Below are 25,822 nucleotides of genomic sequence, written 5' to 3' on the forward strand. Positions count from 1 at the left end.
TCAGTCAAAACAGATCAATACACAAGAACTAGGTAACAGTCTTTCCCTGTGAATATTATTGCAATCTATCAAACATACTATATGTGCTGGTACCTGCTCCTTGTGTCTTATGTGGTCAGTCAAGTAGAAAAAAATGTAACTTGTGGATGTATTGAAGAATGATCATACTTGCAGTTATTAACTCTTTGAACTGACCTCTAATTATAGCCAGAGGAATCCTTACCAAATGGATTTACATTCTTCTAATATATTTAATATAATTATTTTTCCCAAATAGGTTGTTGCCTGTTTTATTATTTTTTTTCCATGTTGAGCTGTTCATGTGCCACATGTTTTTCATTGTTGCTGCTATCTCAGTATTTATCTTCCTCTATATTTTCCAAGGAAAATGGAACAGGTGATTGTCATGTCTCCCCCCTCTTCACCATGCCATTCCTGCCCTACACAACTGGGGTACCTGTTTTGCTAGTTTATACTTTTTGAAAGCTTGCCTGAGTTAATTTAAACCTTGTAAATCAAATTCTTCATGTGTGTTTCTGTGTTAATTCATTTTTGGGTCGGTATGTGTGCTGGGCTTTTTTTTGTCCCTGCTCCAAATTAACCAACATCAAACAGAAGTGGTTCCATGTAAAAAGGTTCACCTGACAGTACAGACTTTCTGACATGTTTTTCCACTGTGTTAAGGCAGAATTCTGTCGTGCTCATGGAAAGAAGCTTTTCCAGTACCTCATCTCATCAAAGGCACAGCACATTGTGGTGTCCCCTGTATCCTTCTCTGGGCACTCACCTCAGTTTGCTGAAAGCAGGGCACCAGGAGCCCAAGGCACCTTTTACATGCCTGGCTATCAGGTTCAATTTCCTGCAAGGCTCTCATTGTGTATTTTGCTCATGCATCTTTAATCTACACCTGTCCAAAATAAAGTGTCGCTATCCAGGCAGCACACTGACAGGCAATTTAGTTCCACAGTTGGATGTTCAAGACTGGATCCTGACATAGTGTCAGCCACATCACTTTGTCATATCATTCTTAGACTGAAATAGCAGAAAAACCGCCCTACATATTTGCAACCTATCCAGATGATTTGGGTGCTCAAAGTCTGTTGTTAATATTAATTACAATAATAATTTCAAGGGCTTTAAGAGCTGTGAGTGACTAAAACACTGATCTTTCTCTGTGGGTGGCTTCCTTGATATATTCTGCTTTACCCTGATGCTGTGAAGAGAGCACAGCTCTTGCAGGATTTTTTATCCCATCATTGGGCCAGATGAAATGTTTAAATGTTGAAAGTCAAGAGGGATTTTTTTCCCTGCCTGTGCTCATCCCTTAAATTTAAAAGTAATTATTTCTATGAAACATGTAACTCACAAGTGCCTAATTGGCAATTTCTATGGAAGAACTGAAGAACTACACTACTTGACTGGGGTTTGATTGTCTGGAAAATAGATCCTTTGCTTACTTTCTGGCTGGATAGTAGATGTGCTATTTTCTATATATAACTGGAAAAGCTGGAAGAGTGTTGCTAGAATCAAGTCTTTGGGACAGAGGAAGCTTTTTTTTCCCCTTTCTGGTCATGCCCCAGTGACTCTGAGGCATACAAAAATTTCAGTTTGTGCTACCACTACTTCTGTCCCCCACCACTGCTTCCTGCCCTCAAAGACCTCAGCTCATATCTATCCTGCTCAAAGATGACTTGTGGCATTAACAGATTCAGACATGAGCCTTTCCCAGGGAAGGACATAAAAAATACTCTGCAGGGTTGGGAGCACTCTCTAAGCCATGCTAGTGGGCAGATGTTTCAGCCTTTATCTCCACTTGCCACTGACAGGAAACCTGCTCAGTTAAAGAGAGTAATTCCTGCAAGCAGCCTAGATGTGAGAAAAATTCTTAGTGGAAAGAGAAGAAGAAATCAGGGTAATGAAATATAGTACTTTGGAGGTATCATGTACTTAAAACCTGTGATCACAGCTATAGCTCACAGGGATATAAATAGCTAGCAGAGATTTTGAGAATCCTGGTAGCTCCCACTTCTCTAGGTTGATTAAAAATGTTGATAGCTGAGGTTTCTGTGTCATCCTAGCAAAAGTACTTAAAAGTACTTAAAGAAAAGCAGCAGGGCTCTAGTTCACATGCAGAACATGGTAGATACAAGCTTTGCCTTGTCCTGAAATGCTTAATGCATTAGTTATGGTGACATTGAAACAACTTGTGGCACCTAGAAATGGAAATTTTATATTGTAGTGAAACTTCTAAATTAAAGGTTTTCCACACAGAGTACTTTAAATATCCACTTTGAAGAAACAGCTGTTGGCTTCAGTCAGTAGTACAATATTACAATACTTGTAGTATTGTAAGCTCTGTGAACCAAAAGCTGTTTCACAGAACCACCAAAAGAGAAGAAACTAACTGTGCTTCTAAAGCATTCACAAATATACACACTAAGTGAGAATCCAGTGTGGTTTTTAACATTTTTTTTTACAGGTGTAAGGACATCCATAGAAGAATTAGGCTGATAAACTTGCAAAGTTTTCTCTGTTCATGAAAAAGAAGAAATATTGTAATTCCACAGTCAAAGTTGGATCATTTAATTATTTTGTTAGTGAGATCTTTACTTTCTGTTTCCTGTTCTTGAAAAAGTTTTTAGTGAAGTAAGTAGAAGGCAACAAGTTTCTTTTTTCCTGAGGCCTAAGTGAAACAGTGGAGTATTTCAGAGCAGTAGCTAAACCCTAAAAGACAACATCAAAACTTGAATACACATTCCTGAGGCTTTTGGAGAGCAATATTCCCAAACGTGAAGTTTATAATTGAAAGTAAACATTCTACCACTTATGCTTGTAACAACAGTTTCAGAAGCGTAGATGTGTGTAAGGGAAGGAAGGATACTTGCCTTGTGGAAGGAGTGTCTATGGTACAGCTATTTTTATTTGCACAGTGTTCCCCAAACAGGTGGAAAAGCAGTCAGTTCTGGGTTGTGCAGACCTGAGCAGAGGCTATAAAAACCCACCTGCAAAATAGTGGAAATCTACTGAGAGGATGACCCACTTCAATTCCCATTTTTGTTGTGCTGAGAGTACCAGCTCTACCCTTTAGCTCCAGCTCGGGTGAAGTATTACGAGCTGTGATTGTGTCAGTTCCAAGCAGTTCCAAGCAGCCATGCAGACATATGTTGGGTCTGCAGAAAATCCAAGCCCTGGCTTCAGTGTGAATGGCTCTGCAGATCCCACAGGGCGATAAATTTTCAGAACATTGAAAAAGTAGGTACCAAACTTGGCAACTATTTAACAGCAGAGTAAACTTGTAGATGTATCTGTTGAAAATTCCTTTGATTACAGTCAAAATGGCAAGACACTGGGTCATACTAAATCATTGCAGCTGGATATTAGCACTTTAGGGGTTGAGGGGTTTCAATGCTGAACGTTAAAAGCCAATTTTGTCTCTGTTAGAAGTGAGATACAGATGCATTTCCTTGACTGCCTCACACGCACCAGACTAAAATAAGTCAAAGGCTTCCTCACTTCAGCTGAATGTTCCATTTGCTGTGCTGTACTGCCACTGCCTACAGTACCCCAGTACACTGTAATCAAAGGTTAGTAGCTTGCATCCAAGAGCCTCTCATTGAACCCTGAACTGCATAAAGCTGTCCTAGGCCTCAAGAGCCAAGGGACAGCTAAAATATGGCTTATTAAAGTAGCTAATGTTTACTCAAATATATGTTAGTCTGCTGAGAATGAGCAGTGGTTTAAGTTTGTTGGTCAAGTGCAGTCCTTTTGTAACAATCCCTCTTCTGTGTGTTGCTGTCACTTTAGAATTCCTGCTCTTCTCTCTATGTAATAGAATTTCAATATTTCAGTATACTCAGTATTTGGTTAGATGAGGAGAATTTTACTTAATATTCTGCTGCATTTACATTTCTCCTTTCTTAGAAAGAAACTCAAAAGCCTAACAACCCAACCTATATAAGTAGGAAGTCATTTTTCCCCATGTAACCCAAAAATGAGCCTGATGAATGAGACACATCACCATCACCTGTGTCTGTTTCTTGCTCTGCCACTGCTAATACAAAGACCATGAGTCTTTCTGAATAAGGTAGCACTGTCTGTGTGGGGAACACGTAGAAGTCTATGGGGAGACATGGCCACAGGAGAGCTCTGTTCTTAACCAAACCTACCTTTGCAGAAGCATTAAGGTAAAATGGAATATAAATTTCTAGTGTTTTGCTCTGGGATGCTGATACTTCAAAATGCAACAGAATATGTTCTTATTTTTGAAGGCAAAGGCTGTGGGAAAGTGTTCACCTTTGGGCTTTTTTTTACTTTCTTCATTACTAGTGTTTTAGACACAGCAGGATATGGTGGTGTTTTGGTAGTGAGACTGGGAAAAAGAAAAAGGTGCACTTGAATTTTGAAAGACCTGGAAGAAATTTCCGGAGGCATTTTATGCAGTGAAATTGCTGTCTGTTGCAAATCTGTCTCCTGACTTCTGTGAAACTGAACTTTCTACCCAACACTTTCTTCTTCCTCTAGGGCATCGAGTACATTTTTCTTCTTCTGTAACAGTGCTGCCAGCAGTGCTCTGGGTCCTGAGTTACATGCTCTTGTGGGTCAAGCAAACCCCAGCAGAATGCACCTGGCTAACTGTGGCTTGCCCTCATACAAAAAGTGCCACATCTCTCAGTAGTCATTCAGGTTCACTCACTGGTCACCTCCAGAGCTGATCTCTTTCCAACCTCTTCACTTCTTCATTCCCTCCTGACTTCCCACTGTGAGCTGACATGCCATCAGTCAAATAATTCCTTGCACCATTAAGCATTTGTCAGTTTACATCTTCCCTATTCAGTTGCTACAGCAAATGAAAAGCTTGGTCTCTGGTTATTCCTATACATAGTTCCCTCTTTATGCAGAAAAAGCTTTTCAAACCTTTCCCTTTCAATGTTGATCGGTATGGCTGTATATCCCACATGCATCAATCTCACTTCTCTTGTGAATGATTGCTCTTCAGGATTTGTTCAGGTAAGTTCCTAGTTAATAGGTTTGTGCTATCAAAAGTTTAATTTGGGATGCTGTTTTATTGTAGAATGTAGTCATGGGAGAGCATTTGGTAAGGATTTGGTTTTCTTATTTTTTTAGTCTCACAGAAAGAAACTGGGGCTTTAGCCATTCCCAGCACTCAGGCTGGAACAGAGAAGAGGTCAGACCCAACCCTGATGTCAGCTCATGTAACCCTGTGCAGGAGGCACATTGCCCAGTACCCAGGGGTGTGTGTACAGCTTGTCCCCAGCATTTCCCACATCCCTTGACATTCTGGCCAAATGTGGTCATCTTTTGCCCAGGAATGTTTATATATCCCCTTTTCTCTCATCCTCTGCTTGGCTGTCCTGAAGACGTGTCTCAATCACAAGGGATCCCTCATCATCCTGTCATACCAAGAAATGCTTTCATGGGGGTGGAGGATTATTTTTGAAAGTGGTTTTCCTTTTCAGTATCTGCCTTTTCTATCTCTGTGCCAGGCTAGTGATGAACATTTTGAGGAATTCCCAGAGGGAATGTTTAGGAAATGGTTTATTCTATTTGCAGAAGTCCTTATTGTTTAAAAAACTTCCACATGCAGTCTTGTTGTCATGTCTCTCTCAATATAATCCCCCTGTGTAAAGAGATTGTTTTCCTTTCTCTCTTCCTCTCTTCTTCTCCCTTCTCCTTGGGTTTCCTATTTTAGACCCTGTACATTTGCACTCTTATGCTCTTTCTTCAGCCTTATTTACTGCCTCCCACTTTATGCAGCTACTGAAATAATTGTAGGTGTTTTGACTATTTAAAGAACTGTTCTTAAATTCTCCTGTGTATTACCAGTAAATTGTCAGTTAGAGATTAGTGCTGGCAACAAGCACTAAGTGACTGGTACTATAAAATGAAGACTTAGTTTTTGTACATTTATTGAGATTTTAGACTATGGATACCTTATGCTGGCATGATTAAAACTCCACAGTGTGTATGTAGAAGCCAGAGATAAAAATCTTGCGTGTTTATACAATGTGTTCAGTTTCTCAGCATTTTGAGATGTAGCAGCAAAGCAAAATTTATTACCTTTGAAGGAGTCTGTATGTTTATCAAATATACTCACTAATCAGAGACAGAAGAAACAGTGATATCTTTATACAGATATGGAATGCCAGATCTTGGAATCAGTGGTGTTGGGATTAAGAAGGTATCTTAATTTCTAGTTTTGTTCTGGTGGGGTAGTAGCAGCGGAAGCCAGAATGTATTGGCATTGGAGGCTAGCTTTACCTACTAGCTAAAATCAGGGCTCCAAAGGCCAAATAAAAGAGATTTCTGGTAATAAAGGAACCTGAAAGTCCATACAGCCCTCAGAGGTGCTGGGTGACTGACCTTGCATGCTGCTTGTGTAAAAACAGCACCATTATCTGAAGACACCACTTGTGGCATGAGGAAAAAAGTACCAATTTACATTTGCAGCGAAAGAAAGAGATATCTTAAACCATGGCATTGTACAATGAAAAAAAAACAGCTGGTTTCTGCTTTCTGTGCAGTAAGCTTGGATATAAAGTATGCTTCCTCTTCCCATAACTCACCTACTAGAACTGGAACAGAAAATTCCTTTTTCTAACAGCCACAACAGCAAAACCAGGCCAATTTTTTTTTTTTTTCCTAATTTTAAACATGATAAAATGAGATCTGAAATGTTTGCTGCAGAAGTAACAGGCTGCAATATATCAGACTCCTGAAAAAGCTGACTATGTTATCCCATGTATGGACCCAAAACCTTCTGGATTTTTTCTTCCCTCTTCCTCCCCCTTCCTTGTTTCTTTATTTGTCTCATTTTTTCCCCAGATATTTTAATGTATCTGTTAATCATATGGTATGTGTGAGAGGATTCTGGGAAATTCACTAGGTGATGTCCTGCTTTTTAGCACTAACTTGAAGAGTGTTTCCACAAAAAAATCTCTCATATTTTATTTCCTCTAGCCTTCTTCTTTCTGGGATGCAGTAATTTCAGCATGTAGGACACTAAATGCTTGCTTGAAACTTCTGTAACTTTTTTTTTCATGTCACACTACAGGAACAAAGCTCAATTACTCTTCAACAGTTTCCCCTTTTTCAGATTGCATACTTGCTGATATTTTTATATGCTTAACTGTCTTCTAGGAGGAAAGCTCTTCCAGTAGTGGAACAGATTCCCTAAGCAGTGGAGAGATTCCACGAAGCCGGTCAGAGGGGACTTTGATTGATGTGGATGACCGGACACCTTCAGACAGCTACAGTATGGCTCTTCTGCTCTTTTCTGCTAAGGCTCTCCAGCTAAAGTCCTTATTTCTGCAAAACTCTGTGTCAGGCAGGTTGGCAGGAAGAGTTGAAATCTTTAACCTTACATTAACAAAGGCTACTTAGATTAAGTTTACTGGGGGTCAAGGTGGGGAAGAGAAGAGGAAGTTCTTAGCCAAACTAGATTAATTTAGGGTTTTGAGAACATGATTGAAGTTAGCTCAACTTAAAACCCGGAGTCTTGGAAAAGTCGACTTAATCTCCTTGCTATTTTAACCCCAAAGATGAGAAAACTTTGCCCTCCACAAGGTAGGCATTCTCTTAGCTTCTTGTCCAGTAGCAGATATAACAGCAAGCCTGACACTTGGTGTGTAAGTTGTGGAGCAGGAATTATTTCTTTTCAGACATGCTGCACCCCAGTAATTGTGCTGTTGCCTTGGCGTGAGAAAGTGTCTGTCCTAGTGACTCAGGCTCTGACAGAGATTTCTATTCATATTTTTTCTTGTAGAAACATGCCCTCTAGGATGGGGAAAAACCCCAAACGCAAACCTTATGTTTATTTTGGGTTTAATTAATCTATACTTTTAATATTCAGTACTGATTTGACTGTAATAACATCGCAGCACAAGGAAAGATTTTGGCCTATGAGCAGAGACAAAAGAACTTTTCAGTGGGTGCTTGAGCAGTACATCCCCCTCTGGTGATCCCCTGGTCAAGACAGGGTGCTCGAGGAAAAGGAGGCTGCCCCTGGGCTCAATCCCCCTGGCAGCTCACCTGGAAGGCTCTTGTCAAGACAGAGCTTTGTAGATAGGCAGCTGGAAAACAGGTAAATTCCACCTTGATTCTTCCAAACTGGGAATTTTCCGGAACCGTGGAAAGACTTCATGGCTTTGGCTTTTTATTACAATTTGAAAAAGGAAACAAAAAGAGAAGTACTAACATTAAATTTATTTATTATTTTATTTTTTTTTGTGGCTGTATGCACTGTCATGTTTGCATTTGTGCAATATAAAGTAACCTTGGGAATGGAAAGTATTATGGAAAGTGTAATAATGTAAGCTATAGATATGGTGAAAAAAATAGAAATAGTGACTTTTCCCTCTAAAATTCAAACTCTTTGCAAGAATGTATAAAGAAGGGATGGTATAACCTCTATATAGAGAGGAAAAAATGGCAAAATGAAGTAATAGAAACACTTAGCATAAAAAGTTGTAGGTATTCCATTGCAACAAGGGTGAGTCACAATCAACTGTAAACCAGCTTCTCTGAAGAATTGTTATTATAAAATGTAAGGATGCCTTTTCTTCAGAAAAAATAAATATTACTACTAATAATGAGTATTTTTACTAGAAAACATATGTAAATATCAGTTATACACCCGTATTTGTCTATTTAAATGCAATCTCAGAAAATTAATAGTTACACAAATATGTCTCTCCAAACGTCAAGTTGTACAAGGTCTCATAAATTATATCAATGATTGTTTTCTAGTGGAAAGCTATTATAACTAATTCTAGACACATGGAGATAAATTGTAAGAGTGCTGTTATCAATTTATTGCACATGCACTAGCATGAAGGGAATCTTGAATAGTGCATTTATCTGTATAGTCCACAGTGATTGAAAAATGAAACTGTAGTTTAATCTTTGCAAAGAGATAGACACAAAGGAAAGAAATGCACAGCATTTTGTAAGAGGCCAAAGATTAATGGAATATAATGGTTTGAACCTTATGGAACTTTATCATACTCAATGTCAATTAATAATCACACAAGTTCATAATGATCAACACCTCAAAGAAGATGCTTTGCATCCTTCAATACTAATTTGTTATTTAGCGCTAATTTGTTAGCACTCTTTCTATTTAGAAAGATTCTTAATTAAATCAACATTCATACCATTTAAAAACCTGAAGGAGAAACATATATATAGAAATTATCTCTGTGTATTTGAGGAGGAAAATTTAGTCACCTCTTAGTTTAACAGAATATCAGTTGGACATGTATGGAATTTCTCAAGTCTCTGTGCTTTAGGAAATGCTTCTTTTTTTCTTTTAAACAGATACCAATGAAAGTAAACTGGATTTGGATATTGACTGGCCTGGTGTATTCAAACATGCCCAAGCTGTTTCCAAGACTAATCCTTTCTGGAATGAACTGTCGGGATCCAACCCTTTTGTACATGACATAGCTGCTTCCAATAGAAATGAAAATAATAAACGTCTTTCTATCTTAAAGGAAAAACCTTACTTGTTCTCTAAAATTTCTAGCAATAGGGACTCTTTGGATTCCTCAGGTGATGAGCTGAATATTGATTGTCTCCTAAGAAAGACTTCAGTAAGAAGATCTGGAAGATCCAAGAGTGTCTCCGACTTCCTGGATATAGTTGATAACCAAAGATTTAATCCTCACAAGACAGCGCCTCAAAAAACTATAGCTTCTGATATGACATGGTTTCAAAATGACCGCGAGGCCTACAGGATGGCTTGGCTGAGTCACCGACAGCTCACCCGGTCCTGCCTGGATTTAGAAGCCATGAGCCACAGCCCTGGATGGGCACAAACACAAGCTACAGACATCCACGTAGTGTGTAAACTGAACCACAAAGGGGGTTCAGTACAGCTACCTGACTCAGATATCAACATTCATGTCCCTGTGGGTCATGTATCACCAGGAGAATTCCAAGAAGTTGGTTTAAAGGCTATCCTTAACCCTCCATTGTCGTGCAACAATGAGCTGTCCAGCACAGTAAGTCCCCTGATAGAACTTACACTGAGCAACCTCAACACGAGCGAAGCCATTTTCCTAGAAGTGAAAGTTGCGGCTAAAGTGAAGAGCGATCCACTCAGCCAAGTTATGAGTGATATTGTGTGTTTTTTTAGTCTCAACAAAGAAGGACCTTTTAAGAAGCTGGAGAATTGCTATATTTATCAAGATACCATACAGGTGAAGCTAACAGACCTAAGTCATGTGATGTATGCAGTAATTGCTGTACAAGCAAGCAAAATCCAGCCTCCAGCAACTAATGTGTGGGACTATGTCCATAGAACAGTCTCAGTTGGAATTTATGGTCCCAAATATATTCATCCATCTTTTACAGCAGTTTTTACAGTCTTTGGTCATAACTACATTCCAGGAAAACTCACAATTTGTGATATAAAAAAAGGGGGGAAAAGTATGCCTCCTGTGGTGTTTCAGCTGTGGGGAAAGCATACATTCCTGCTTGAAAAACTGCAGGATCTAAACATTTCTTTGATATCCTGTGATCCAGACTTTCAAGTAAAAATGGAAGATCAAAGCAAAAATATTAAAAAGGAGGAGTTGAAAACTGGTGAAATGGTGCGCCAACAATTCCTGTTTTCCATGCTTGGATGCAGGGAGATGCATTTCTTTGTTTTCCTTGTTCAGATTAAAATCTTGAAAAGCAGCCAAGTAACACAGTTCCACGTTACGACTCCTGATCCTGCTCCAAAATTAAGTGGAATTATTAATAGGCCAAAACGCCTACAAAACCGCAAAGAAATCAAGTCTGCACCATGGCTTTTGATACCAACAATAAAATATCCAAAGTTTCAAGACAAAACTTTGAGTGTCAATACTTATGGAGTGGCTTTGAAAACTGTGTTACGCCAAAATAAGATCGACTATTTGCTGGAATATTTTAAAGGAGACACAATAGCACTGCTTGGTGAAGATAAAGTTAAAGCCATTGGACAAACTAAAATGAAAGAGTGGTATGTGGGAGTTCTCAGAAAAAAGATTGGTCTTGTACATTGCAAAAATGTAAAAGTGATTTCCAAAGAACAAGCTATGGACACTGCTGACAGTGAGCTAACAACCAGGAATCTTGTTGAACAAATTGCACTGCCTTTCAAAAAATTGACTTATATCTACTCGGTAGTTCTGTCTACAGTATCAGAGAGTGTTTATGACTGGAGAGCTTTAGCTGAGGTGTTGGGATACTCACACATGTCTTTGGATGACTTTAATGAGGCACATATTGATAAAGAATCAGAAAGAGTTGCGCATGTGGTGAAGAAGATGAAGCAAGACTGCCATGCTAACAAAAAAAAAAGACTATTTCTTTATGAACTCATTGTTGTAAGTATTGCATGAACTAACTGGCTTATTGGGAATGAATTGCCAAGAAACTACTCAGTAGTAATGTGGGAACATGAAAACATTATTCTGTAACCTTGCAGGATCTTTATAAACCTGAATATATCACTAAAAGTTGTAGACACCAATAGGTGGAAAAAGCACACAGACTCTAATAAAGAATAATACTTTGATCAATTAATCCTGAAAAGTCTTCTGTTAATGCTCCAGGAGCTGTATTCCTTCAGTAGGTTGACTAAGATGACTTTTTTTGATTTTTAAATAGTCACGATTGAAATTGTTTTGTCTTTTCTCTTGGTAAATTGCTTTCCTGAGAAATTCACATTCCTGTTTATTAAGTAACATTAATATACTGTGGGAATTCCACTATACATACATAGTTATAGATAGATATCATCTATATGTATCTATGTCTATATGTCTGTCTATATCTATATCTATATATGCATAGATTTTTGTCTATGCTAAGTTGAATGTCTAGCTTAGCTTCAGATATTTAAAAGGGACATCTTGATCCAAATGTTGAGGGCAAGTTTTTCTATCCACACCTTACAACGTCGTGGTCAATGTTATAGTGGCCCAAGAAGGATATTGCAAGTATTTCAGAATGTATTTTCATGGACCTCCTTTGTAAGACATTGGACAACTTCTGTGTGACTACATACTGCCAAATGGGAGTCAAAAGATTATTCTAATTACTTCCAGGTAATAAGTTGCACTATCAACAATCTTAATTCACTTACTGATCTGCCTGCAAATTCATTTGAAATTAATTAATGGTCACTTAATACTCTCCTTGGCTTTGAAAGAAAAATTGTCCAACCTATTAAGGGACAGAAGGTAATTAAATTTCTTATATGAAAATAAAGCATTGCAGAAATGGATGCTTAAAAACTCACATTGTAGCTATTCACCTAAAACCTGAACTGTAAGCCTCAACTGAGTTTACTTTTCATAACTAGTCTATCCCCTTTGAAGTGCTGACAGAAATTTCAGCAGGATTCAGAAAGTTTGGATCGCAGAGGCCACTTAAAATTCTTAAGAGCACATCAAAGTTTGTGGAATAAAACTGAGCCCGTGTGAAGTACAGCAAAGTCCGTCATGTCTCTTTACAAAAAGGGGAGGGTGACCTAAAGGTGAAATTGTCCAAACTTTTAGCTGAATACAGTGAAACAGAGTTCATTACAAAACAGGGGAAAAGTGGGGCATAATTAGATTAAGCTTATAGAATCATAGGACAGCTTGGGTCAGAAGGCACCTTAAAGATCATTTCGTTCCAACCATCCTGTCATGGGCAGGACACCTTTTACTAGACCAGGTTGCTCAATGTCCTGTTTTGTGAGATTTATGTATTTTTGCTAGGAAGTACCAATGCAGGTCCTTGTATTTGTAGAGCTAGATATAAATCTAGATGTCATCCATGTAATTTTGGGTAGAATTTTCACTTAATTCTTTTAAGAAATCTCAGGGTTTTGTGTTTTATACCATTCTTGCTTATCAGAGCAAACACAAACTGAATGAGTTTGTCTCCAGTTTAATGGAATTTTGTACAATACACTGTAGTCAGCTTCTCACTACTCTGTCTACTGAAGTATTATTGTTTGCTGTGAGGATTTTATTGCTTAATACTTTAAAATTAAATCACACGCATATCTGATTTCTGCAGAAATGCTTGATATTTCAGTAGAAATCAGTATCCTAAAAACAAGGAAAATTTCTGCTCTTGATCTTTCCCTGAAAACCTCAACAGTTTCAGTGGAATATTTTGGTGTTAATTTGAGAAGAAAAATACCCAACATTTATTTTTCCCATTAGCTCTTATCCAAACAAAGGAGAATGCAACATATATCGAGATTTTGCTCCTTCAACCATTTTAATTTGAGTGTTATTAAATGCTTATTTGGCAAGGAGGAGGGAAAAGTTTCATGTTTGCATTTCTCCTCAATGACCAAAAAATTATTAGTTCTGTGGGAGGAGTAAATCAAAAGGTGCTGGCCAAAGTGATCAGTGATTTTCCATATAAAGCCCTAGCTGAAGGACCACACCTTAGTATAACAGTGCTTTAACTTTATTTTAAAGCTCATTTCATACTTCTAGGAAGCTTTTTGCTTTTTTTTTTTTTAAATATTTTTGTTGGAGAAGTATGTTTTTCTTTCAGGATCTGTAAGCTTGGCAGGACCCATTTGATACTGGAATGCTGAAGCAGCTGAATGCCAGCTTGATTTTTTTCTAGAGCTTGTGGGCAATTTTCCTCTGAAAGTGTTGGCAACACCATTTTGTAGAAAAAAACCCCACACATTTGTGAGAACACAAAAGTAAAAAAAAGTCCTGTTTGCGTAGAAATGCAGAATAGTGCTATAAAATTAAATTAGAATGCTCTGTTTGTAATTACTGGTGAAGGATCACTAATGAAAATCATTGTTGCAGGCACTTTTGAAAATAGATTGCCAGGGATTGGTGGCACGTCTTACCCAGGACACCATCATCTTGACTTCAGCTGTCAAGCTTGGCAAAGGCTGGCGGGAGCTTGCGGAGAAGCTGGCCCGGCTCACAAAGCAGCAAATAGAGGCTTATGAAGTGCCCCACCAGGGGAAAAATGGAGCAGTGGCTCTGGAGGTAAGGGTCTGCTGTAGCAGCTCATGCACAAACACAGCCAAGAACCTTCCTTCTTCCTTGTTTTGCAGCCTTCTTTCCTTTTGCACTTTCCAGTGAAGGTCTCAGACCCCGCCTTGAGCTTCAGGGCTGGGTTCAATCCTTTTTTATTGTCCTGTCCACTTGTTAACCTTACTCTCACCTCTACTGTCATTTCAGACAAGTGAGGAAGACCAGACAGTCCTTGCAAGAGCCACTTCTAATCACACTCTGTACTTCCACAAAAAGGAAGCTGACTTCTACCATTAGTACTTTTCTGTGCCACTGTAACTGTTGTTACCATTTAGCTTAAGTAGCATGAGAAGAGGTTGGAAGCCCTGACACCAGTTTTACTTCTGATGTATGAATGTGGCAAATCTACGCTTTATATTTATAGCTTTTCAGGTAGATCATGATTTTTTTTCCCCCTTTGTAAAGCATTTTTCTTATACAGATTTGAGCTCTGTATAAAAGTCAATTTATCCTCTCAGATCTAATTTAGTGGATACACATCTAAGGAAAAATTTAGGTGCCTAATTAGATCTCTAGTGCCATTCAAGGTGACCAGAAATACTCATGGCATCCATGCAATGTCAGATATGCCACGAGACTTGGGGTGGATGAATCCTTGTCCATCGGGCTGAGCATCGGTCAGCCTCTGCCCCTGGCACACCTTTGCCTGGGCAACCAAGTTACTTCCTGCCCTTCTCTCCTCTAACACCAAAGCATGCAGCAGTTCCTGTTCTTTCCCACAGTTATGGGCCAATGACTTCTAGGTTCCAGACTGGTTTTTACTCTGAAAACATCTTTTTTATGAGCATTGCTGAATGATCTTTCTGACTTGAGAGTTTACATTCAGGCTTGACTCTCCCTCTGCCTATATCATCATCTCCTGATTATTGCAGGTAATGTACATGATCCAGACTGCATTCCTTCTTTTTCACCTCTTTGTGCCAAAGGAATTGCTATTTCCCATTCACAGGTTCACAACTACTCTAGATAATTTTTTTTCTTCCTTTTCTTATTTCCCTGTATCTGATTCTTCTTATTCCCTGCCAAACATATTCTCATTTCCACTGTCTGAATCCAGTGAATCTTGTTTTCATCTGCTTGGTGATAACTATCAAGATATTTCTGCTCTAATCATGAACTGCTACCTATTACTCCTTTTGAATGCTCTGCCCTCCCTCCCCAATCAATATTTGATCAAAATTCTATGAGTTTATTCATGTGCTTCTGCACTTTTCAACAAAATTGTCTCCATAATTGTTGTTTGCAATCACTGCCTCCTTCTCAGATCCAGTTTTTCTCTTTGAGCTATTTTGCGTATTTTTTTTCTGTTCTGGGTACTTAAGTCTAGATGCACCTTTCTCCAATTGTTCCTCATAAAATTATCAGCCTTTTCAATCCCATGTCTATTCTCTTGTTTTTTTATTTTTTACTGTTAGGCACTGGCTTGCCTGATTTCCTACACTTTTGTTCTAGTTACTAAGCTTTCTGTGTTTGGCTAACAACCCCCACAGCTTTCTACAGAAGGAATTATTGACATCAACAACATACAACTCTGCTGTTCTCCACTTTATTTGGGAGTGTTTCCCCTTTGATAACAGACAGTAGAAATAAAACAATCTTATAGCTGTTTTTCCAGCATCATAGCTATTTATTTTTATATATTAAGAAAATTTATAAATAAACATTTACTTCACTTTAAATAGGTTTTGATTTTCCATTAAGCCTATCTTCTACCTCAGACACCCTACCTATTTGTTTTCAAGAATTTTTTGCATTATACTTACGGCAAACCACCAAGAGAATTCTCTGCCTTTCAGTGACAATGTCTGCTGACAAAACATAGTGCAAATTCATCGTAATTAAAAGCCCATAATACAGTACACTATATTTTCAGAGAAAATTCAACAAGCAAAGATCAGAATTTTGCTGTATTTCTGTGTCATTTCTCAAGTATTATATTGGGCCTATGAAAGGTTTATTGGTTTGTCCATGTGGGTGTGAGTTCAAAGCACAAGGCTTCTAGCACTGGTGTCTTGTGTGATCACAATGTGTCCCCCAATGTCCTCTGAATCTAATCTACATCTCATTACTTTCTAGCAAACATCACTGCTTTCTTCTGACCTCTAAACTTTTCTGTTGAAAGTAGTAGTTTGCCTTAAACCCAACTAAGTTGGGGGAGGTTAATAAGTTTTGACTAGTTCTTAAGGATTATATGAATTATGAGGATTAGTTCATTCCCCATCAAGGATTGTTCCTTCATCAGGAGGATTGATTGGTTGAAAAATGCTTCTGCTTTTAAACTTCCTATTTTTCTTGGTGGGAGAAGTCTTGCAGATGATCCCAGAGGTAACTTGGGGTACATACAGTTGGTGTGTAGATTATGAAGCATTTTCCATCAGTAAATTCCAAATCAGTTTGCAGTGGATGTAGGTATCATTATTGTGTACTCAGCAGAGGGAGTGGAAAAGAGGGAAAACTCACACACACAGCTGAGATGAGACTTGACCAGGATGCTGCAATGATTTAATATTTTGCCTGAGATGCTGCTTTGATAAAATTCAGGAATGTTGATTCAGTTCACACATTGCACTAGAGTATGTGGATGTGTAGAGGAATCTGCATTAGAACCACTGCTGGGTTTGCAGGATTAGTTTAATGTGATGTTATTGACGAGTTAATTGTGCATCAATAGTGACCAGTTTGTAAAGCTTTTGGTCTCTACATTCTCCTTTTTCTTCTTATCTTTTGTCTTAGATTAAAAAACAAACAAACAAACAAAACAAGACAGTTGCAATAGATTAGATGAAAACCAAAGTTTGTATTTAAGATATTTCAGCCAATTGTCTTATTAAAATGTCAGACTGAACTTCAGCATAAGTCAAACCTAACACATTTTCATATTCATCATCTATTCACATTCTAGTGAAGACAAAAGACTGTACCCTCATTCTTTAAATATCCTGGTCTAACAGGAATGTAAGAAAAGGAAGAAAGACGCCCAGAAAATACATAGCCAGTAACAGAATTTCAGGAGATACCAGATTCTCTTGTAAGAGGTACCAGCTTCTCCTGTTGTCTACTTTGGCCATCAAGCTAAAAATAAGGATACAAAAACTTTCTGGTCCCAGCATAAATACAACAGTAGTGACTTGCTTTAGTTCATTAAAATACGTTAGAACATCTAATATTTACAGGAGGACATTAAAAAATCACTTTCAACTTAGCCTCTCTAAAAAAGCCTGAAAGAATGCATCAATCTCCTTCTTCCCAACTACCAATCTACTTTTCTCCTTCTGTAACCTCATGGTTATGACTTAAGATAGACTTGCTTAAAGTAAAAAGTAGGCACCATTTGTTTGCGTTAATGATGATACCTTTCTCTCTTGTAGACCTAAAATGAGAAAATTCGCTGAAAGCATAGGCACTTTTTTATTACTTAAATTCAAGGTACAAAGTGGACTAATCAGACTGTGAGACAGTAAGTTTAGACTCGAATAGACTAATTAGACTGTGGGGCTGTAAGTTTCTTTTTTTTCTCTGTTTGGGTATGGCAGCAGAAGTTGAGAGAAATGTTTACAGAAACAATGACAGAATCAGTCTTGGGCAAGCTGAAAGATCTTAGCCCAAAAATATGGAGAAAAGTTCAGAACTATGAGCAAAGAAATTCTTCTCCTACTCAGTTCCTTCAGGGATCAAGTAAATAAAGCTTAAAGCAATGAAGAAAAGATTTATGTTGTGTACTGTTTGTAAATTAATAAGATAATATTGAGGAAATAAGCAATTTCCTTCAGAATTATCCTTCACAGTCATAAAATAAAACCTGGCTTTTTGATGAAAGTGGAAAATATGCTAAAAAATCTCAACTTCCTGATCACTTTTGTGTGTATATATATACACATAAACATATACATACATATATATATATATATATCTCAATGCACAGTCATCAGTCCATATACATTTATAACCATGCATAAGTGTGTTCCTGTTAAAACAGTGAATGACAGAACCTCTAAGGAGAGTCATGGGTTTCTTCGTACATTTGTGCATCATCCCTGCAACCATTAACTCAACTGCTGTTTGCAAAACCTTTATTGCCAATGAGGAGAGGGAACCAGAATTTTTATGGCCCAAGTAACATTTGGAAAAGCAGTAGCTGGGAAAATAATTATTTTGTTTGTTAACTGAGCAAATTTACTCAGCACTTTGAAAGATAAAAGTCCAGCTTGGTATCTGATTCATGCTGCTATAACTTAACTAATGTCATTAGACCAATGACAAATTACACCTGTTAAGGATCTGCTCCATTTGTTTGGCATAAACCAAATAAATTGTAGTTTGAAAAGCAAAAAACAACTGGTAACTAATCTTTTTATTTCCTTTCTTTCTTGAAGGAAATTTTTAAAATTTTATGTCCTGATTAAAAAAAAATAAAAAATAAAAGCTTTTGACTTGCCTGTTTTAGAGTGTTTGGGTGCTTTCACCCTCTTTTTAAAATAGATTTTGCAGATAAATCATGTTAGACTCATAGTATCGTTAAGGTTGCAAAGGACGTCTAAGATCAGCTATCTGATAATACCAGATTATCTAGATCAACCATTATCCCAGCACTGCAAAATCAACCACTAAACCATGTCCCTAAGTACCAGTGCCCTTTAAATACCTCCAGGGATGGTGACTCAACCACTTCCCTGGGCAGCCTGTTCCAATGCCTGACCTACCTTTCAGTGAGCAATTTTTTCCTAATATCCAATCTAAATTAATTAAGGGGACTTCATTCTGCTCCCCACCCTTGTTTTCCAGCTCAGCGGAATGGATACCCAGAGAGCAACTGGTCTGGGCATTTAAGCCTGAGGCAAGGAAGGCATTAAGTACATCAACCTTTCCCTCATCCTTTGCCATAATGTTCCCCTCTGTATCCAATAAAGGCTGGAGATTCTCCTTAGCCTTCCTGGTGATGCTGACGTCTTTCAAGAAGCATTTTTTATTGTCTTTTACGGCAGTAGCCAGATTAAGTTCCTGCTGCTGTTGTCAGGAAACATTTCTTAAAGGTAAAAAGCATGTTTAAAATTTCCAGGCTGAGTAGAGGGACAGTAGGATGTTGATAAGTGGAGCAGTAACCATCAAAAGCACAGCCACATAGGGAAACTGTCACTGGGTGTATGCATTGCAAAAGATCAAAATTATTTTCCTTCCACTCTTGTTCTTTGACTTACAGTTTCAGACAAGGATCTATTTTGACTTGGTGACAATCACCTGGATGAAGAATTTATCTATTATTTACCTCTCTGAGAATTTGAGACTTTCATGGACATAATGTAAATGAGATTACTGGAGTTTTTATATCAACATGCCTCTTTTTATAAAGCATTTCAGCATGCCTAGTGATTAAAAACTTATTTTCTCTTTTTTATGACTTTTCAACTATTAAGCTATTTTTTTTTTTTCAATAATTAAATTTCTGCTACTAAATCTCTTTTGCCCCCTTTATTTTCAGATGATGTGGAAACCTGCATATGACTTTCTCTACACTTGGGCTGCCCATTATGGAGATGGTTACAGGGATGTCTTACAAGACCTGCAATCAGCCTTGGATAAAATGAAAAACCCAGTAACAAAACAGTGGCGAGAGTTAACTGGAGCTCTGATTCTTGTGAACTGCATGGAGGTGTTAAGGGCAAGTGCCTTCTCCAAAATGGAGGAAGAGTAGATGGCCAAAGTTTGATTTTGGAAAATCTGTTAGGAAACTATACCCCTGTCTAGAGTTTATTTGTGTACATCTATGTTTCAGTGATACTTGTAGAGCATGACAGAGTGAAGTTTGTTTTAACTGAGTTGATGTTGGGCCTAGCCCTATGGTTCACAACTACAGATTTCCAGAGCATGCTAGTGGCTTCTGAGTAAGACAAGAATGGGGGATTAAACTAATGAAGTCAACAAAAATGACTTGTATTTTATAGGATACTTTCTAAAAGGATCTGTTTCTGATTGCATTGACTTCGATGCAGAGCTCAGTTTTAAAAACAGAACTGCTCATGGATGAGTTCAGCATGTGGGGCCTAGGTTTACATTGTTTTCAGTGAAGTATTAAAATCTAAATATTTAATGCATTTAATATTTGGTGCTCGAACCCCTCAACTCTAAGTCAGTGGGTGCAGGTTAGCCTACAAAAAAAACTTCAAGATTCTTTCATCCTCAACTGGGACAATGCTAATCTTATTGTCTCACAACACAGGAATTAAAAGATTCCTGGAAAAATAGGTGTGTGCTGCAAATACTCAAAAAATAGGTGTACAGTGCACCTTTCCAAAACAACTTCTGGTATCTATTTTAAAGACTGGAAGAGAGAAGATAAAATCTCAAAAATATTTGGTTTTGATTTTTTGTTGATGTAACTCAACAGGTTTCTGTCTCTTTTTGTATTTTTGTTAGTTTATTTTTCTGCAATTTTTTTCTCCATTCTGCTGAATGGAAATTGCAGAAAATTCTGGAGGCCTTCTTTATGTACACTGTCCATTCCTCTGATCATTTGTGTAGTCCTTCTCCATTGCTTTTAAATAAGTACACAGGGAAAGGAGACTTTGTAGGAACAAAGGCTGGAAACAATTCATACCTGCATCTGTTGATTGCTTTCTTCTACCTCACTGGATATGGGAGATGACTATTATTTTTCTCAAAAAATATTAACAGTGGGGTGCTTTTTGGATTAATTTATTTATGGAGCAATTAATTATAACTAGTCATATTTTCTAAAAAGAACCCTGCTTAGATGCTATCAGTAAAAATCTCTCAATTATTGAGTAGATTATTGCAAGTACAGAAAATACAGGCTGAATAATATTTACAGGCTGACCAAATATTTTAACCGAATTTTTTTAACATATTAAATATATTTTTAGTAAAGTGGTAGATCTAAAAGGTTAAATCCATTTTGAGGTCCTTTGATCAACATTCATTCAGAAACATCAGCAAATACTCATGACAACCACTTGAAAAGAAAATTGGCATTCTGCCATCATTTGTGGTTGACAAGACAAAGCCAAATTCTTTCAGGAATATCACAAAACAGCACTTTAGTCCAGAAACTGCTCTTCCTCTGTTATCTTAGTTCATTTTTATTAAGGGAGGATTTGTGATTCTAAAATAAGACTACATTTAGACATTTAGACATTTTTCTTCCCCTCTCCTTTCCCCTAACCTTTCTCTTTTCTTCTTTTATTAAGTTTTCCCAAAGTACCCATCCAGAAGGAGGCTGAGGAAGGAGTACTTGCCCAATGAATTTACCAAGTAATAGGTAAATTCATTCACCAGAAGATCCTCTAGCATTAGGGTATTGACTGAATTAGCATGCCTGCAAGTTATCTGGCTTCAGAGGACTTGCCCTTGGTTTGCAAGATGATGAGAAATTCAGACCACAGAGCACTGTCTGCAATTGCTGATCAAGGGAAGGTGGAGAGAAAGGAGTCAGATTACCAAAGCTCCCTGTTGTTTCAGGTGCCAGCACCAATTTTATATCTTTTCCCACACAATTTTAAGAAGACCTCTAGAGAAAATATAAATTTGTCTTCTGGTCTGCACTTCAGTGAAGAGCCAGCTTGTGCTTCCTCCTGCAGGTAGTGAAGCTCCCCAAAAGGTGAGAAAGTAGGTTGTCCTACTCTTTGATGCTGCTAGATAACAAAAATATATAAAATATATTAATAGACACCTTTATAGGTAAAAAGACACGTGCAAATATTAAAATATAAAATATTGAAAACTACTACAAACTCCCTGAGAATTTTTTTTTAGGTTTCCCAGACTGCTTCTGCTTCCACCTTCCACCCCACTCATAGCAGACTGTGAAACTTGAACAGGATTTTGTAGTGGTGCAAGGGGCCATACACCAGATCAAATTAAAACCTCAGGGAAATTTTTTTTTTTTCTCTGTCAGAGCTAAAATACCAGGAGACATCACAAAGCAAGTCTTTCAGCTTCACTAGGTTGTCCTAATATCTGCTTTTCATGCATACCAGCAGGCTATGTTCCCTTGCTTAAAGTCCTGTTAAGCAAATTTTTTAAACTTTTTTCTTTCATTTTTTTCCCTCTTTTGTTAACCTGGGTGCAACAGCTAAGCAACTCAGCTTACATCTGTCTCTGAAGATGTGCTTCCATCCCTTTATTGCACATCTTAATTTCTTTAGTAAATGTGTGTTTGCTCTCTTTTTCAACAGGACATTTCGTTGTTCAGTCCTTAATTTCTCTGTTATGAATGTTAGTCAAAAGAGTGGGGAAAGCTACAAGAAGCAAAATGGCAAAAGTCTACCAAAGTGGCAAAAGTCTACCAAATATAAACTATAAAGGACAAGCTGCCCAGAGTCTTTGAAGCTGAAGGAAAATCCATCCTGAGAAGGAAGTCAGTGGTTATGGTGTCAGGAAGAGAAGAACCCAGGGACCAGAGGCTGCTGCCTCTTACTCTCATGGCCAAGCCCTTTCTTTGCTCTGAAAGTCTTTTCTGTCTTGAACAGGAGTTGAATTTGGCGCAGCAAATTTAGCAAATATTAACTCAGTGAGTCAGTGTTCTCCTTAGCTTGCAGAATTATGCAACTGGTCCTCCAAGCATACTTCTTTAAAAGGAAATTTATATCTGCCTGTAGCTGTGCTGTATTCCAGGGCCTTTGACAGCTGGTTTTGGTTGCTAATTGCACTCCCGTTTTCCCTTTAAGCTTCTGCTCATATGAATGAAATGTGCACTCGTGCAAAATTCTGTTTACTTTAGCAGCCCACACTGGATATATTTTTTAAAAAAAAGGTATTAAAACCTCATATTTTATTTTGTGGTCTAGTATTCAAAACCACAAAATGCCAGTGCGGAGTGAAAGCAGCTGCACTCAACAGCAACACACAGCTTGGAGCACATGGCTTAGGTAAACACGCTCTGTTCTTGACCTTTTCTCTCTTCCTCCCACCCTGTCAAGAGAGAACAGCTTTCCCATGAGCTTGTACACATACTTTCTTGGGTTTCTTCAAAGTGAGATGCAATTAACAACTCCTTGGGAGGAGACAAGGAAAAATAGCAGCCGCTGGTCCTTGCCTTAAATGACCCTCTGTTTCCAGGTTCCCTAATTTCTTTGTGTAGAAAACAGCTATGTTAGCCAGTTCCATTTCCCTTTGAAGCTGTAAGCAGAAAACCCCCCCACCTTCCTCCATCCTTCTGACCTCTGAATAGGTGTTTCTTAAGCAAATGAGCAAATGAAATTTCTGAGTGCATTTGTTGCTTTGCGATTTCACCTACCCATGAAATCTGGAATCATGGTTCCCTTGGTTGAGCCAGCACCTGAGTGGGGCAGACACCTTCCATCGTGGTTAGTGGCAATGAAAACCTGTCACTCATACTAAAAATGCTGGGTTTTTGTTCATCTTGCAGTGCAGAGGCTTCATGCCATTCAATGACAGTGCAGTGACATATTTCTGAATTAGTAACAGTCAAGGCTGAAGAGAAAAAGCAAATTATTCAGCCCCGGAAGTTCCAGCCCTCCAGTTCAGTTTGGGGAAGGGCTCAGTTTCTTAGGTTTCTTTTGCTTTTTTTGGATAGCAGAGGTTTAGAGAAGGAAAAGGAAGTTTCTTTTAAAATGTAAGTAGAAGGCTACTCCCCAAGTCAGGCTCTGGGCAGCAGGCTGAATGCCAGGACCAAGCTACACGTTATGAGGTGCTCTTGTGGAATAGTCTAGTGAAGAAAATTGGAGAAGGCACCAGCCATCTTTCTTCCTACTGAGAACAGAAATGTGGAGAAGTGGGCAAGTGTTTATCAGGTGATTTTTTCATGAAAAAGACTGTTTTTCACAAATCCTTTCTGTAAACCTAAGCTGTGGGGAAAACCAACACTAAGCAGTTCCAAAGGAGCAACTCAACTTTGTTGTGTTGAGCTGACTCTAAAGACCTAATCCTAAAGGATCTCTGGGCTCAGTGAGTGATCCAGCTGACAATGACATACTAAATAACAAAGGCAATTGTATAGAACTTCAGATGGCAATGCAGTATTCCCATCTAAATCCAGGGATCCTGATTTTTCATTATCTAGCAGCTTGTTCAGCTATGGACAGCTGTACCAAACAGGAATATAAAGCTATGCTGTTTTGTTGTGTTTGTGTCATAGATACAAAGATTTCCTGTGAAAAGATGGGAATAAAATAGAGAGCAAAGGGTTGCATTTCCCACCATTCCCAGGAACAGAATATAACAAATTATATTCTTCACATTATTGTGGGATACCAACCATTAAATTCTCTGGCAATGCCCTAGAACAATTGTAGATATGTAAAGAAAATGTTAGTCTAGTGTGAGTGATAACCATTGCTCTTGATAGTTTTGTTGCCAATAAATATCTACAGACACTATGGGATATTCAAATAACTTGTGATTACTCTTAGTACAAAAAGCGCCATTTTCTATTTCTTGCCAATGTATATATATATGTATATAATCTATTTTTTTAGCTTACAGTATATATTTTTAAACAAAATAAACAAAGTTATATTGTCCACTGGAATCCCTTGTGAATTTTATTTTGGTTTTGTAAGACTGAGAAGAACAGAGGACAAGGACATGAGGTGAAAGATAATGGTTCTGTAAATACCAGGAAATGAGCAATGTCTTTATGCACATTCCTCTTCATTTTTAAATCCTGTGTGTTAAAAAGATGAATACACACTCCTTTGACTGTGTTCATAAGCAAAAGTAATTTGCTGATATTGCTTCCAGAAACAGAATTATCTCACTCTTGAGAAGAGGGCAGTCTGTGGACGTTGCAGTGGAAACCAGGCCTTCTCACAAGAATATGCTCTCAATTTATTTTTCTTTTTTTTTGTTGGAGAATCTTGAATGCAAGCTCAAAAGCTCAAAAAGATAAATCCTCATTTGAAAAGGACATGCAAAACTAACACAGGCTTCTGAACCTTCCACAGAAAGAAATAATAGTGCTGATTAGTTTTTTAATTTAATTTTTATTTCGGTTTTCTCAAATCAAATTCTTATAATCCTTTCAGTATAAGTTGGACCAGAACACAGTCTTAAGGACAGGAATATATCTTAAATCCTAAATTTATAGTTAGGATTTAAATTTAAATCTATGCATCAGGGGTTACTGTATGAACTGAAAGGTCAGTTTACATATCCATTCTAAATCTCAGGTTTTAAAATGTAAATGAAATGGCCTGGCAGGAATAGGGATAGGCAGCACAATAGTCCCAGGAGACCAGACAAAGAAGAAGTGTGTTCACTCCACAACTTCAGAGCCTTTAACATTATGTTTGTGTCAAATTCAGAACAAGATCTAAAATACAGCCTTGTCAAATACAATACCCTGAGAACAATGGGAATCTGGAGTGACAAGGGGGAAGGGAATATGCAATGACTGCTCAGTTTGTCTCATAAGAATGAAGTTATCAGGCAAGGAGTTTAAAAAAAAGCAAAAGTACCCTTTCATAAAATGAGGAATTGGGGAATATGTTGTTATGGGATATTGCTGAAGGCAAAATCATACACAGGTGCAAAAGAAAACCAGTCAAATTTATAGAGAAAAAACAAAGTACCTAGTGGATGTGGTGGTTTGTCTACAGCCACCAACTTCATATAACATAGAATTGGATACTGAAAATGCAGCAGGGAGAAATACTATCCTCCACCCATCCTGTTTCTCACAATTTCCTCTGGAGACTGTGCGTCTGGAGTGAGCAGATGCCTGCTCTCAGCCAACCCTTCCTGCACTCTTATAACCATGAGGCTCACATGGTGCATCCCAACAGGCTCCT

The 25,822-nt window shown here is 38.0% G+C and overlaps 1 protein-coding gene across 2 annotated transcripts in view; it reads left to right on the top strand.

Annotated features, from left to right (window-relative positions):
- The window catches only part of MACC1 (MET transcriptional regulator MACC1), a 36,835-nt gene extending 12,274 nt beyond the window's left edge, over nt 1-24,561 (top strand). Inside the window, exons 2-5 of one of the 2 annotated variants that reach the window (XM_023920448.2) lie at nt 7,159-7,273; nt 9,337-11,375; nt 13,821-14,009; nt 19,534-24,561. In XM_023920448.2, coding sequence (XP_023776216.2) covers nt 7,159-7,273; nt 9,337-11,375; nt 13,821-14,009; nt 19,534-19,746 — 2,556 coding nt within the window. In that variant the 3' untranslated portion in view covers nt 19,747-24,561. Of the gene's footprint in view, nt 1-7,158; nt 7,274-9,336; nt 11,376-13,820; nt 14,010-14,204; nt 17,905-19,533 lie in introns of those variants that run through there. The other variant, XM_086854663.1, reaches the window with a different exon arrangement.
- Nucleotides 24,562-25,822: the final 1,261 nt, after the last annotated feature.

This window comes from Cyanistes caeruleus, chromosome 1, assembly GCF_971803275.1.
Source record: "Cyanistes caeruleus chromosome 1, bCyaCae1.hap1.1, whole genome shotgun sequence".
Taxonomy (NCBI): Eukaryota; Metazoa; Chordata; class Aves; order Passeriformes; family Paridae; genus Cyanistes; species Cyanistes caeruleus.